This window comes from Bufo bufo, chromosome 6 (assembly GCF_905171765.1).
Source record: "Bufo bufo chromosome 6, aBufBuf1.1, whole genome shotgun sequence".
In the NCBI taxonomy this organism is placed as follows: domain Eukaryota; kingdom Metazoa; phylum Chordata; class Amphibia; order Anura; family Bufonidae; genus Bufo; species Bufo bufo.
Genome location: NC_053394.1, coordinates 29306142 through 29322525, shown reverse-complemented (window position 1 = coordinate 29322525; position 16384 = coordinate 29306142). Strand labels below are relative to the sequence as shown.

The 16384-nt window shown below is 45.3% G+C and overlaps 1 protein-coding gene and 1 long non-coding RNA gene across 2 annotated transcripts in view; one reads left to right on the top strand and one right to left on the bottom strand.

Annotated features, from left to right (window-relative positions):
* OGA (O-GlcNAcase) overlaps positions 1 to 15194 on the top strand; it is a 104420-nt gene extending 89226 nt beyond the window's left edge. Inside the window, exons 14-16 of the mRNA XM_040435858.1 lie at positions 5650 to 5842; positions 11892 to 12051; positions 14410 to 15194. Coding sequence (XP_040291792.1) covers positions 5650 to 5842; positions 11892 to 12051; positions 14410 to 14546 — 490 coding nt within the window. The 3' untranslated portion in view covers positions 14547 to 15194. The remainder of the gene's footprint in view (positions 1 to 5649; positions 5843 to 11891; positions 12052 to 14409) is intronic.
* Positions 1021 to 3006, bottom strand: LOC121003924. The gene is made up of 3 exons (XR_005779626.1): positions 2900 to 3006; positions 2280 to 2281; positions 1021 to 1127 (listed from the first exon to the last, which is right to left on the bottom strand). It is a non-coding gene; the product is annotated as an uncharacterized LOC121003924 (long non-coding RNA).
* Positions 15195 to 16384: the final 1190 nt, after the last annotated feature.

Sequence of the window (16384 nt, the reverse complement as noted above, 5' to 3'; positions counted from 1 at the left end):
ACAATTTCATTTGTTTTTAGACTTTTCAATGTGTTAATATTTCTGAAGATGTGAATTGTATTTATGGATGAAGTTCGTTGTGCCTTCAGATGTTACATTTTTATTGACATTGGGGGACACAGTCCAGTGGTTATATGCCCAGCTGCCACTTGTTGGCTGCACCCAGGTGGGCTCTACCTTATCCACAGGCACTAGGTTAACCCGTTTTAGGGTACTTTCACATTACCGTTAGAAAAATCCGGCAGGCAGATCCAGATCCATTGGACTTCTGCATTGAACTACCGGATCTGTCTTTCCGGTATCATCCGGAATAACGGATCCGGTATTAAATTTTTTCAAAGCTAGAAAGAACTGCGCATGCGCAGACCAGAAAACTGGATCCGGCTATGCGGCAATTTACGGAACACTTGGTACCGGATCCGGCATTAATACATTTCAATGGAAATTAATGCTGGATCTGGCAAGTGCGGTAGTGTTCGGGGATTTTGGCCGTGCTGCAGTATTTTGTCCGGTCAAATACCGTACAAGGGACGGAACAGAAGACATCCTGATGCATACTGAACGGATTGCTTTCAGTTTGCATTCAGAATGCATGGGGACAAAACCGATGCGTTTTTTTCCGGTATTGAGACCCTTTACCGGATTTCAATACTGGAAAAGAATAACGCTAGTGTGAAAGTACCCTTAGTCTAGTGTCCTTCCTTTTTTTTTTTTTCTGCAGGTCTTGCTATTGTATTTTCTTTCATCCTGCAGCAGGCGGCTCTTCGTCATGGGTTTACAATTTAATAGTACCCCCTGTGGGCACGTACTTCAGTACTTCACCGTTCACCCAGCCCCACCGTTCTGCAGTGGAATGACGGTAATCCCACTCATGTGTGAGCTTACTAAAGGGCTAACCCTGCGCCAGATGGTAGTTTCCCCCACCTCTTCCTTTAGGTTAGGTTCCCTCAGGCCTCTTATCCCTTGCCCCTAGCTCCTGGACCTTTCACCTTCTCCTTTTTTCTGGGATCCTCTGCTTTCCTTGTTCACCAGGACCTCCACTTTACTCAACCTCTTCTCTACCCTTCTCCTCAGGCCCTCCCCCGGCGTCTTCCCAACTTCAGTCTCCAGTTTCTATAGGGAATAGGCTACGCTAATCCCCAGTCAGTTTAAGAGGCCCTAAAGCTTTTTAGTTCAAATGTTCTCCTTTCTTGGCGATCATTTTTTCGAGCCTTCTGATTTGGCTTGCTCAGGCAGCCGATAGTACCTTCTCCCCAGTTAGACCTTCTACTCGACTTCTCGCTCAACTTGGCGGCTCCTTGTTCTGCCCCTTTTTTTTTTCAAAAGATTTTTGCTTGGCGCCTTGCCCACCTCCATTTGTCCCTGGGAGAGGTCTTCTTCCCGCACAATCTTCTTCCAGCGTGGGTTTTGCGGTAGAAGTCGTCATCACTTGACTTCTTTCCCCCGGCCTCCATTTCTGCATGCTTGCTCCTGCATTATTCTGGGCACAGCATCTCCTGTGAACATCCTCCATCTCACCTGCAGCTGCTGCAGCTCCTCTTTTGGGGTCAGGTAGGCTGGCCTTTTGACTAAGTTTTTTTTTATTTTTTTTTTCTCCTTTCCTCTTTTTCTCCTTCATGTCCTCTTCTAGGAAAGAGACCAGGGCCCTCTTGCGCAGCCACTTCTCCATTTTCAGTGGCACATGTGCAGCTCTCTCCATTCACTTCTGTTTTTTTATTTATTTATTTTCAGAATATTTTGACCCAGACCCACTTGGTTCTTGAAGATCCAGTGGGTCTGATGCCTCTACAATATACTGCAGTACACTGTATAGTGTACTGCAATGTGTTTTCAATTACACTTAGCCTGATCAGGCTCCTGCCGTTAGGTTGTCCCCGGTTGCCATGGGGGAGGAAGCTCCTTACCTAACCCCCCCCCCCCCGTTTCATACAGCGGTCCCTATGGACCGAAGCATTGTAAGGGGGTTGCCACTGATATTTGGGGGTGGGGGGGGGGGTCTGGGGGTCTGTGCCCGCAAACTTGAGGGTGGAGGGAGGGAGAGAGGACTGCTGCGCTGGCCATCGTGAAGGGGGGAGGGGTGAGGGGGGGGGGGGGCTGCGTCGGCCATCCTGAGGGGGGGGGGGTGTCTGCGCCGGCCATCCTGAAGGGGGCGCAGGGTTGTATCTGTGGTTAGCCCCTTTCATACAGCGGTCCCTATGGGCCACGGCATGGAAGGGGTTATGCACCCAGCCATCCTGAACACAGGGTGGGGACAAGGGGGGCAGGGTTACATGAAGCACCACTGGCTTGGGGAGAGCAGGGGGCAGTCCGTGAATGTGTCATCAGTGCTTGATTGACACGTTCATGGTAGGTGGTACTGAAGCTCCAGGATCACGTGCACAGTGAACGGCACGTGTTCTTGGAGGAAGTGCAGGGAGGGCACCACGTGACCAGGTTGCAGAGCTCAGCCCCTGTAGGAAATTTTTAATAAATGTGATTTTAAAACTTGCAGGGTGTGCTATTGTGGCAAGCATAACAGAGAAAAGTTTAATGTCGGACAACCCCTTTAACAGGCCAAGTGACATGTTAACATAGGACCCTTTTTTAATATCGCCTTCACAATTCTTGCATCCATTGAACTTGTGAGTTTTTGGAGAGTTTCTGCTTGAATTTATTTGCAGGATGTCAGACTAGCCTCCCGGAGCTGCTGTTTTGATATAACCTGCTTCCCATCCTCATTGATCTTTTGCTTGAGGATACTCCAGAGGTTCTCAATAGGGTTGAGGTCAGGAGAGGATGGTGGCCACACCATGAGGTTCTCTCCTTTTAATGCTCACAGCATCCAGTGACTGAGGGGTATTCTTTGGAGTATGAGATGGCGCATTGTCACGCATGAAGATGAATTTGCTACGGAAGGCACGGTTCTTTTTGTACCATGGAAGAAAGTGGTCAGTCAGAGACTCTATACTTTGGCGAGGTCATTTTCACACCTTCAGGGACGCTAAAGGGGCCTACCAGCTGTTCCCCCTATAATTCCGGCCCAGAACATGACTCCTTAAAGGGGTTGTCCGGGACCAATTTTATTTTATTTGCTATTAACAGCTGATTAAAGTTCCCCCCCATATGTTTTTAGGTATTATCGCCACTTCTACAGGGCTCCGACGGTCCCCCCCCACGCATTGTTTACATCTGTTTATTTTTGCCTAACTTCCTGCCGCACTGTGGGTCCCAGCGCAGCATCACGTGGTTACAGCTGACTATCATCTCTGCCGTAACTCCGCCCCCTCATTAATATTCCGCCTCCTTCATTAGAAAGTGCCATGCCCGGTGATGTCACCGGGCCGGAGGGGCGTGGCTTAGCGCGGTGTCTTCCAACCTAGTTACCGCCCCTCCCTGCGATCTGAATAATTACTGAGGCTGTTGGTGATGTCACCGGGCCGGAGGGGCGTGGCTTAGAACGGTGTCTTCCAACCTAGTTACTGCCCCTCCCTGCGATCCTAATAATTACTGAGGCTGTTGGTGATGTCACCGGGCTCCCTGCGAAGTGGAAGAAGACACTTCGTTCTGCAGCAAGGGACCCAGTACGTCACTGACTATGAGAAAATAGGCATTTCCTGGGCTTCAGAAATGTGTGGCAAAGGTAGGACAGGCATGTGTGTAATATTTGTGTCACTGTTGTACACTTAAAACAATGTCCCCAATCCCGGACAACCCCTTTAACATGGGACATGGTGGCCATCCACTACTCCATCCATCTGGACCATCCAGGGTTGCACAGCGCTTTGAAAATTAGTCTTCATGTCTGTCTGGGCCCATAGACAGTGTGGTAACCAGTTTATATTACCAGTGAAGTGATCTTCGTAGCAGTACTGCAGCGCTGTGCAAGAGGCAAAGCAGGAGCACGGAAGCCTTTCATCATCATTATTATTATTATTAATTATAATTAATAATATTATTGCTTTACATACCTGTTTGCTGCTTTGTAACGGTATTTTGGCAGCTTCTCTCTTCCGGTGAATTTGTCTGCCAGAAACCGTCCTCGTTCTGCCTTTATCTGCATGACCCGTCTGTGCTCTGAATCAGCCACAGGTCTCTTCACCGTACGATGATTGCGCTTAAGTTTTCATGAAATATCTAATCTTTTCATGCCTTGTCCAAGGCATTGCACTATTTAGAGCTTTTTGGCAGCAGAAAGATCCTTTTTTCTTTCCCATATTTTTTGAAACTTGTGGCCTGCTTAATAGTGTGGAATGTCCTTCTTAAAGGGAACCTGTCACCAGTTTTATGGTGTCCTAACTAAGGGCAACATAAATAAGTGACTGATTCTCTTAGCACAATGCTGGGTCACTTTCTTTAATTGACCCAGGCAATCTGCCAACATCTTGTATTGAAAAGCTCCAGCTTATAATGATGAGTCCTGAATATTCATGAGCTCCTGACTCTCCCCGCCCACCTGCTGCTGAATGACAGTTATTTTCCATATGAATCAGCAGCAGGTGGGCAGGGGAGTGGCTATAGCTCTGAATTAAATATACGCTGGACTCAATGACATCACGCCGGACTCCAATCAGCTCATTAGCATGCGGCATCTCTGTGTGTATATTATGAGGTAACCCTCTGTCACACCAGTAAGTGAATACATCTAAGGTACTTTTTAGTAGTTCATGATTGTATATAGTTAGTTAGATTATAATCAAATATCCACATGACAGGTTCCCTTTAAGTAGTTTTCCTTTAGGCTACTTTCACACTCGCATTTTGGGCAGATCCGTTACAGTAATATAAACGCATGCATCCGTCATGACCTCTATTGAAAGTCAATGGGAGACGGATCCATTTTCTATTGTGTCAGAGAAAACAGATCCGTCCCCATTGACATACATTGTGTGCCAGGATGGATCCGTTTGGCTCCACTTCGTCAGGCGGACAGCAAAACGCTGCAAGCAGCCTCCAGAGCGGAATGGAGACTGAACGGAGGCAAAATGATGCATTCTGAGCGGATCCTTTTCCATTCAGAATGCATTAGGGCAGGCATGCTCAACCTGCGGCCCTCCAGCTGTTGCAAAACTGCAACTCTCAGCATGCCCAAACAGCTATCCGCCTACAGCAGGGCATTGTGGGAGTTGTAGTTTTACAACAGCTGGAGGGCCGCAGGTTGTTCATGCCTGCATTAGGGCAAAACTGATCCGTATTGGACCGCTTGTGAGAGCCCTGAACGGATCTCACAAACGTAAAGCCAAAACGCGAGTGTGAAAGTAGCCTAAGTTGTGCTCGTCTGTCAAACTAAGTATCACAGGGGTTTGAGATTTCAGTGATCCAAAGAGCACTGAAACACACTGCCATCCATGAGTTTAATTGAAAAAACAAAAATGACATCTTTATGGCACTTAAATCTTAATTGAAGAATAATCTGGAACGCGGTGTATGATATATAGATAAAGGAGACCGCTGTACTGCTCGTAATCTGTCCGAGACACATCAGAAGGTTTGAAGGCTTGGTTTTTGTTTTGTTTTTTTTTGTTTTTTTTCGGTCTAGTGATTGGTGGGTCATGCGGAGGTTCTGATATATCAGAAGTTTTTAAATGCACTCGAAAAAAATATCTGAAAATGCCCCCGATGTTTACATGTAGAGAGCCCAGTTTCTGACTCAGCGTATTTTATGTCTTCTAGGATTGTCGGAGGACTCCTGTCTCACAGTCTTGACTACTGCTTTGTATTGGAAGACGAGGACGGGATATGCGGTTATGCTGTGGGTACAGCAGACGTGTCCCCTTTTCTAACAAAATGCAAACATTCCTGGATACCTTTCATGCAGGAGAAATATACTAAACCGAAAGAGGACAAAGAGCTATCTGAAGCAGAGGTACGAGTCCTATACGAGCTGCTGCTTATATCCTTATGATCCGGTGTGATCATGGAGCTCAGCAGAAGAGCCATATACACTCCTTTTATTTAACCAATATATTGGATGTTTTTGCTTAGTAAGGATACTTAGCGGTTGTGCAAAGTTGGTGGGGGCAAACCAGCGAAGGGAAGATGACCTACCTGCTTCCTGGCGCCTGCTCCTCCTCCTGCAGGCCTGTGATGCTCCGCTGGGCTTCATCAATGTCAGCATCTGGTTTGCCATCACTGCAGCCAATCACTGGCAGGGACCGGCTCCCCTTGCATCATGACAAATAATCACCTGATGCAAGGGGAGCCTGACCAGATGTTCACATTGATGGAGCCCAGCCGAGCATCATGGGCCTGCAGGAGAAGGGGTGGGGAGCGGGCGCCGATAACTCATCTTCCCTTTGCAAGTCCGGAATAATGGGGGGTTACAGCGAGTATGGTAATAGAGGATAAGTTGCTGACCAGTAGGGGTCTCACCAGCGGGACCCCCGCCATTAACTCAAAACAAATCAAATGTGAATACCAACTGGGATGTCTGTCCCCAACCTCAGCATTAGAATTTTTGCCGGCCCTCGTCTACGATGCTGCTGTTAGGTGAAACACTATCAAACATCCTGACTGTTTCCGATTCTACTGCGTTCCGCAGGATAAGCAGCATGGATGCTGACGGCTGTGTATCTTCCCCACATGCTATAGAGTTATCGTGCACATTCAAAGCTCAGCATTTGTATTGTTAGTTGCAAAACCTTTTTCTATGACGATCCCACCCAATTCCTCTGCTGCAAGTGAATAGGGCATTTCATACTCCATTTACACGCTCTTCACAAGAGTATTGACTGTGCCGTGGATTTTAAAATCTGCAGCTGCTTAAAGGGGCAATTTTTTTTATTGTTTCTCACACAACCAGATTATTACCAGTCACTAGTCATAATACGGTACCCAATAAATTCAATATATTCAAAAACTAGCAAAGGGGTAACCTTAAAACTTAACCTTTTAATAAATACTCATATTAAGATAGGCCCGTTACATAATCATCAGTTAATAAAAACATACATGCGTAAAGTGACCACACACAGACAGAATGGTGCAAAGTACAAAAAAGTATCCAGGTATATTGAGAGGGGAAATTTGAGAGAAGTTTAGGAGTGCAAATTCAGAGGGAGACGGATACTGGGTCTCCTCCCCTGAAGTATCCCTGCATCTAACTCCAAATTCCACCTCTCTGAGTAACCCTAGTTATCCCTCTTATAGCGGTGATGACTGCCCAGCTTCGTCAGGGGAAACACAAAACTATGGTACACTCATACTTTTACAGGCTCGTACCGACGCGTTTCAATGGTGATTAGTAGGGATCGACCGATTATCGATTTTACCGATATTATCGGCCGATATTCAGGATTTTGACCGTTATCGGCATCTATTTTGCCGATATTCCGATAACGTATGGGGAACACGGATCGCGCTGCTCTCAGCGCTCTCCGTGTTCCCTCAGCAGCACAGGGGAGAAGGAAGCAGTGTCTCCTCCCCCCTGTGATGCTGCTGCCGCCAATGAAGAGACAGATGGGAAGAGGAGGGGAGGGGCTTTGGCCACTGCGCCACCAATGATGTTAACTCTCTCATTCATTCAAATTGAACAGGAGGCGGGAGCTGGCTGCAGAATCACATAGCCGGCTCCCGACCTCTATGAGCGGTAGCTGCGATCCGCGGTAGTTAACCCCTCAGGTGCCGCGGATCGCAGCTACCGCTCATAGAGGTCGGGAGCCGGCTATGTGACTCTGCAGCCAGCTCCCACCTCCTGTATATGAATAAATGAGAGATTTATCTTCATTGGTGGCGCAGTGCGCCCCCCAGTATTAATCATTGGTGGCGCAGTGCGCCCCCCACCCCAGTATTAAAAACATTGGTGGCGCAGTGCGCCCCCCCACCCAAGCCCCGCCAGTTTAAATCATTGGTGGCAGTGGCCACAGGGTCCCCTCCTCCTCCGATCGGAGCCCCAGCAGTGTAATCCCGGGGCTCCGATCGGTTATCATGGCAGCCAGGACGCTATTGAAGCCCTGGCTGCCATGTTCAGCTCCATGCTGCTGTGTGCACAGAGCACAGAGTAGCAGGGACAGTGTGAGATCATATTCACCCTGATAGAGATCTATCAGGGTGAATAGGACAAGGGTTCTAGTCCCTAAGGGGGCTAAAAGTTAGTAAAAAAAAAACACCAAAATATTAAGTATAAATAAAAAAGAAAGATTTACAAAAAAAAAACACTACACATTAACAATAAAAATATTCATTTTCAGCAGATTTGTGTAGGATTTTTTTTTTTTTCAAAAATGAAATTTCACAGAATATCGGTATAAATTATCGGCTATCGGCCTGAAAGTTCACAAATTATCGGTATCGGCCCTAAAAAATCAATATCGGTCGATCCCTAGTGATTAGCCAAATCATCAGGGGACCGATATAACACAAACAATAGTAGCCAAATACTCGATAACCCTGGTCACCTTTAGGCTTAGAAATCAACAGATAGGAGGTCATAAATTAGCAGTGACCAGACGCGGAGTACATAATACTTGGCTCTCCATGTGCTGATGTCCATGGCCTGGCTAAGATCCCGTCCTGCGTGTGGCAGTGACAGAATGTCCGTACTGGCGATATTTGGGCTAATTTGCTAACCCTCCCCCCGCTACCATGTGATCGGTCACGTGAGCGATCACATGGTCGGTCACACGGTACATCACATGACCGAACAACTCACGTGACCGCCAAAGGCAGACAGAGGAGGCACACGCCTCGCACAAGTGAAGGAAAGTGGCGCATAATAGCAGTAGAGACGCATCACCATAGCGATATACTTAGGGGGCGGGAATAGGGGGAAGGATTAAATGGGTCTAAATGCACCTTCCCCCCCTTCCCCCCCCGAGATCACTTCCCTAAATAATTGATATGGTACTGATGGTACCAATTAAAAAATTGTGCATTTTTAGCTGAAAGATATAGCGCAATCAGGGTATTTAAACGGCAGATAAAACAATCTATGAACTGGTAGGATATACACAGTGAAACTCAATGAGAACAAATCATTTGTCACAGGGTCCCGAAGACAAGGGTAAGAGGGCCCAGAGTTTAAAGTAATAGCAATACTTGCAGAGGGGTTTAAAATTAACCCAAAACGAGTTATAATATTAAATGTAGCAGCCAAATAATAACGGCTCATTTAAACCCTTAGGTTGGACAGTTTTTAATTCAAATAACCACCAGTCCCCTCTTCTAAGATGAGGAACCAACTCTATTGCCATAAATGTCATTCCTGAATAGTCACCATCATGACTTAATTCAATATGCTTGGCTAAGGGGGTGTCCCTACCATGTCTCATATCCCCCAGGTGTTCGCCAATCCGTCTCCGGAATTCACGAGTAGTTTTGCCCACATATTCAAGGCCACACTGACAAGTCGCCTTGTATATGAACGGCAATTAAGAAAGCGTCTGATGGTATACACTTTTCCTGTGACATTACTCCTGGGTGACAAAGGGACACTCAATGCAACCACTGCAGTGATAGCAGCCGCACACCGGTTGAAGCCACATTCCTGTTCTGTCCGTTGCTTCACTGAAATGACTGTGAACCAGACGATCACACAGGCTTCGGCCTCTCCGGTAGGTGATCTGAAGGGTCTCTGCGATCACTTTTTTAATATCAGGGTCAAGTTGTAGAATTCCCCAGGATCTCGATATCACCTCCCTCACCTCCTTAGCAGCACCATCAAATGTGGCTATCAGCCGTATGGGATTGGTTGCATTTTGCTCTTGTTTGGGGTGAAGGAGCTCCGTTCGGTTGCTCGAACGGGCTCTCTGATACGCTCTCTTAAGGGTAGATTCAGGATATCCCTTTTCCCGGAACCTTTCACGAAGGTCCCCTCCCTGTTTATAATCACTCGGGGTAGAGCAGTTCCTCCTCATTCTCAGATATTGCCCAGTTGGAATACCCCTTTTTAAGGGCAAAGGATGGTGGCAATCCCAACTCAATAAAGAGTTAGTAGCCGTTGGTTTCCTGAAAGTTTTTGTTTTAGGCTCACCCTGACCAACCCTTACAGTCTCAATATCCAAAAACGGAAGTGCATCCCTCTTGATCTCAGATGTAAATTTCAATCCAATATTGTTGTTGTTCAAAGCAGTCACAAATTCCACAAAATCCTCCCCCTCGCCCTTCCATATCATCCATATCCCCATCGCAGTGCCCCTGAGCTGGTGGTAAAAGGTACCACTGAACAAAAAGTAATTGGTGGTTAATGTGAATTCCAGAAGTTTAAGAACCAACTGGTTGTGTGCTTGAAACTGACAACCCCTGGTAGCTAGAAACGTTTCTACCGCAAGATGCCTCTACATCAATCAATGCAAGTAGGGAGTCATCCTATCTTAATGACAACTTTTTTTATGGCATTGCACTCATTTTGAGCTAAAAATAATTTTTTCAATTGGTCTTTTATATAATGTTGAGCCCCTTTGTCTTTGCAGCCTTGAGATTCTCTAGTAGCAGGCTTTGAATTTTTACTTTGTTCCGTCAGGCAACTCAGCTGACGGCTCCTGATCTCTGACTCCCTAAACACTCCATTATGGCTCAATTCTTATCTTACTTAAATACGTTTTTAAGACCTTTTAGTAATTTAGAGATCAAATTTATTAGATGACCGGCACAAAGTGAAAGTGAAAGTACCATTCACAGAACTAGACAACAGATGACCCTTTGTGACAGAACGGCTGAATTTATATGAGCAATTCACATATTACCATGCTTCTGTATGGAGCGTGGTAATATTGAATAAAAAAAATGAGTGTTGTAGGCTCCTACACTGGCTACAAAAACATTAAAAAAAAAAAAAGTTAAAAATTACGAAAAAATATAAATCGCCCCCTTTCCTTAGAATAAAAAAAATACATAAATAACATCACCACGTCCAAAAACACGCGTATTATTAAAATATAAAATTATTATTTTTTTTTTTTTTCATCGCTTCTCTTACCCCAATTTTTTTTATAAAATGTGATCAAAAAGTCAAACACACTCCAAAATGGTATCAATGAAAACTACAGATCAACACTTGCGTTGTTGGATTCCGGCAGGAAGTTCCGTTGCCGGAACTGCCTGCCGGATCCGGAAATCCGTATGCAAACGGATAGCATTTGTTTCCGGATGCGCATCCGGCTGACAAATGCATTGAAACACCGGATCCGTCTCTCCGGTGTCATCTGGAAAAACGGATCCGGTATTTATTTATTTTTTCCACATTTTTAAAGGTATGCGCAGGCCGGGAAACCGGATCGGTACTGGATCCGGCATTAATACATTTCAATGGAAATGAATTCTGGATCCGGCATTCCGGCAAGTGTTCCGGAATTTTTGGCTGGAGAGCGGTATTTTCTACTTCCAAATACCGTAAGAGTGACTGAACTGAAGACATCCTGATGCATCCTGAACGGATTGCTTTCCATTCAGAATGCATTAGGAAAAAATTAAGAGCGGTTTTTTTCTGGTATTGAGCCCCTAGGACGGAACTCAATACCGGAAAACTTTAACGCAAATGTGAAAGTACCCTTAGAAAGTACAACTTGTCCTGCAAAAAACTGGATATGTAAACGGTAACTGAAAAAGGTATTGCTCCAGGAAGACGGGGAAGAAAAAAAACCACAAAAAAAACCTCTGGTATCGAAAGGCTTAATCTCAGGTTGCACACAGAGAAGCAGATTAGCTCCATTGAATTTCTTCTTCCTCAGGGGAGCAGTCAGGAAAAACATCCCTAGAAATCATACTGTCGTAGATTAATCCATCCACTACTTCACCATAACCAGACCGTCCACCGGAAGAACAGTTGTATTCTGTATTGTTGCAGACATATCTTCTGCCTGTTTTTTTTTTTTTTTTCTTGGACAGGTGACAACTATTGCAGTAACAATATGGCCGCCAGTAGCCATTCTTATACCTGCCACTTACTTTATTTTTTTTATTTCTGTCTTTCCTTTTAGAAAATAATGCTCAGTTTTCACGAGGAACAAGAAATATTACCCGATACATTCCTAGCTAGTTTTCCCTCTTTAATAAAAGTGGATATTCATAAGAAAGTTACGGATCCGAGTGTGGCCAAAGGAATGATGGGGTGCCTCCTGTCTTCTCTTAAAGCCAATGGTAAGTCGGCGGGTGAGGGAAAGCTGTGCAATTGTCCTATCCTGGTAGAATGATGTGCATACAACTTACATGGCTTTTCCCACAATTAATTATGACATTACTCTGACAGATCTCCCAAAACAGGCGAAGTTTTTAAATTATTTTATAGCAATACTCCTGTATGTTGATATTGCTTACCTACTTGTTATGGCGCCCCCTGCTGTTCACCTCACTTGTCCGGTGTTGGTGAGAAGAAGCTGCTTCTAGTGGCTGTCCTGCACAACAGCAGAAATCAATCCACCGTCTGTGTACAAGTGGATGCTGCCGTTCAGAGTGTGAAAGTCCACTGGCCCTGGGCTTATTAGATTGACAATGTGAGAGAGGATCAAAAGAACGGCTGGGGGGCCCATGAAAAGTCTGTTCGGGCAGGGAGGCTCCATAAGTCTGGGGCGGGCCGTTTGATCATGTAAAGAAAATACATGCAATTTTCTTATATACACGTGATCAAAAATGTGTGCGAAGAGATTCCATTTTTTTTAGGTATAGTAGGTATAGTACCACTGTAATCCAGAATTATCCCTAGTTCTATCGTTTGCCTGTATAACAGTGTGCTGCCGTATTATGTTTGCTGTGTGTGTGTATAGATGTGTAAATATATATATATATGTGTGTGTGTGTGTGTGTGTGTGTGTATATATATATATAATATACAGTACAGACCAAAAGTTTGGACACACCTTCTCATTCAAAGAGTTTTCTTTATTTTCATGACTATGAAGATTGTAGATTCACACTGAAGGCATCAAAACTATGAATTAACACATGTGGAATTATATACATAACAAACAAGTGTGAAACAGAAAATATGTCATATTCTAGGTTCTTCAAAGTAGCCACCTTTTGCTTTGATTACTGCTTTGCACACTCTTGGCATTCTCTTGATGAGCTTCAAGAGGTAGTCCCCTGAAATGGTCTTCCAACAGTCTTGAAGGAGTTCCCAGAGATGCTTAGCACTTGTTGGCCCTTTTGCCTTCACTCTGCGGTCCAGCTCACCCCAAACCATCTCAATTGGGTTCAGGTCCGGTGACTGTGGAGGCCAGGTCATCTGGCGCAGCACCCCATCACTCTCCTTCATGGTCAAATAGCCCTTACTTTCAAAGTTTTCCCAATTTTTTTGGCTGACTGACTGACCTTCATTTCTTAAAGTAATGATGGCCACTCGTTTTTCTTTACTTAGCTGCTTTTTTCTTGCCATAATACAAATTCGAACAGTCTATTCAGTAGGACTATCAGCTGTGTATCCACCTGACTTCTCCTCAACGCAACTGATGGTCCCAACCCCATTTATAAGGAAAGAAATCCCACGTATTAAACCTGACAGGGCACACCTGTGAAGAGAAGACCATTTCAGGGGACTACCTCTTGAAGCTCATCAAGAGAATGCCAAGAGTGTGCAAAGCAGTAATCAAAGCAAAAGGTGGCTACTTTGAAGAACCTAGAATATGACATATTTTCAGTTGTTTCACACTTGTTTGTTATGTATATAATTCCACATGTGTTAATTCATAGTTTTGATGCCTTCATAGTCATGAAAATAAAGAAAACTCTTTGAATGAGAAGGTGTGTCCAAACTTTTGGTCTGTACTGTGTGTATATATATATCACATTCAAGATCTCTGCTTGCTGCCATTCTTGTTTATATTTAGAGGATACTGTACAGCCTGGATACTTCTCACAGGTGAATGTCTGTTACAATTGTATCCAGTCTAGACAATCCTGCTAAAGGCATCATTAGTAGCACACATTTCTCTTCTGCCCTGATATTTTGCTACACTGTATCAGTGCAGGTAAAATCTATCAACCCTAGTCCTCACATAGGAGTAGTCTTTTGACATTTGTAACTAACCCTCCTCTGGGAGCGGTATCTAGGCTGTATATCTAAAAAATGGCAGAGAGGGCTTCATGTCAGGGGTGACAAGTTCCCGTTAAAGTGTTTGTACTAAGACCAGGATTAGGGGTAAGCATCTGTTAATGGTGGTCTTACCACTGGGACCCTACTTGTGCCAAATCTGCTTGAATGTATGGAGCAGTGTGCGCACTGCCAGCCCGTTCTTTCTCTATGGGGCGGCGGCAGATAGCCAAGCTCTGTAGAGATGAATGGACGCCTGCACCTCCTGCTTCTGCATACATTGGGGGTATTAGGGACCCCAATGGTGGGGCCCTCACCGATCAGATTCTTCTCCACTATCCTGTGTAGGGAATACATTTTGATCTTAGTATAACACCTTTAATGTCTCAACGTCTAATATCAGCGCTGTCCAGTAGTGCTAGAAAATGGGAACTAATTCAAGGAAAACTATTTCTCTCCATGCGTTTTAGGTTCACGCGGTGCTTTCTGCGAGGTGAAACCTGACGATAAACGAATCCTGGATTTCTACAGCAAGCTCGGCTGCTTTGAGATTGCCAAAATGGAGGGATTCCCTAAGGATTCTGTTATTCTCGGAAGAAGCCTATGAAGACTGTTTTATTCCTCTGCAGAATAAGCTACGGAGACAGATTGCAACTTAGGGAATCATGCAAGATGGCGGCAGCTTTACCCGCAGGTTGTCTGGACTCTTCCTATGCATACTAAACTTCACGAGCGAACAGCGTCTCAGCAAATGTCTATAATGTTCTGTTGGTTGTTTGCATGGGCCCTCACCCTCGGAGCAGCGCGCTCCCCAAGATTTGTTTTTATGTCGTCCTGATTTCAGTACCTGATATTTCATTGCCTTCTCCTATTTCAGTCGCGGATTTCAGAGGATTTCTATTTTTCTTCCTCCCTCGCTGGGAGGTTCACATTGCCAATTTTTTCTTTCTGTAAGCCAGAGAAAAGGTGATAACACATAGCACTTGGTAATAGGGGCCTTTTAGATACGGGGCAGGACACAAAAACCTAAGCTTGTGAGTAAGCTGGACCCCCTGAAGTATTGGCAGAGGGGGGGGGGGACATTGGTGGGCTGCGGAGGCTTAAAAAAACAATAAGCGAAGCCTTTCTGTAAATGTCGTGTAGAGAACTGTATGTACAGTCTGCATTTACCACGTTATGTTTTTTGTACATTATATTCTGTTTCTTTTTACAATTTCTGATCCGGCATGGTTCACGTAATACAATGGTTAAACTCCTCGTTTCTTTCTCTCTACACTGCTCATCCAGATCTTCTCATTTCAGTTTAGGGATTTAAAAATTAAGGCGAGAGCACCATGACTACACGGGGTCACCTGCCAGTAGGGGAAGAATGGAGGCCAACGGCTTTTGACAGTCTCGGCAATTCCAAATGTCTTTGTCTGACTTCTCCCCATTGAAGTTGTGCTCCAGACACAGTAAAACCACCAGCATCTCTTCCGGTGGTAAATCTGCAGCCCAATACGGTACCAGTAAATATAGTACAGGTTAGCAAATCTGCACAGAGAATATATTACTTGTCAATTTCTAGTCTTGTCAATCTTTCCTAGCGATATGCCCCCATTGTCTAAGATGGGAATACCCGTTAAGACTTCTGGCCTGAGTTCAGACGCAGCAGATTTGTGGTACGGGTGGAGTGTAGTTGGCCTTTGGGAAAAGTCAGCCTTAGAAATTCAGCTCACTCCTGATCCTCACTCTGTCATGTTGCTGATTTTCATTGTGCAGTTCTCCCCTTCACATTGAATCTGAAGCGCCACCAACATGTAACTGTGGAGTCGCTGCGTGGTTTCCAGCAGGCTTCCTCTGCTCCAGCTGGCCTCGCCGTTATTTTGCAGATCTATCCCTACCTAGCAGTGACCCCGTGTCACAATGGAGTCAAAACCTTAAAGGGAGTCTGTCACCTACTTTGAGTGTTTTTAGACCGCTCATATCGCGTTATAGCATAGTTGCCCAACATAAAAACAGTGCCTTTATTGTGTCTGTCCCACGTCCAGAAGCTGAAATAAACACTAGCCAAAGTGCCCAGGGGGGCGGTGTTATGGCCGCAAGTGCCCAGACCCTTTCCCATGTGCCCACATAACCGCTCCCCTTGCAGTCCTCCGGCCTGCCCTCCTCCTCCTCTTCTGACTTGGAGATCTCGCACCAGTGCTGGGTGACCGGCGCTCGCCCGAGATGTCCAAGCCAGAGGAGGGTTTGTCAAAGGAGCGGTTATGTGGGCACATCGGAAAGGGTCTGGGCACTTGCGGCCATAATGCTGCCCCTGGGCACTTTGCATATCTTTATAAAGTGTTTTTTCCCCAGCTTCTGGACGTGGGACAGACACACTACAGGTACTATTTTTATGTTGGGCAACTGTGCTACAATGTGATACGAGCGGTCTAAAATGCTCAAAATAGGTGACAGACTCCC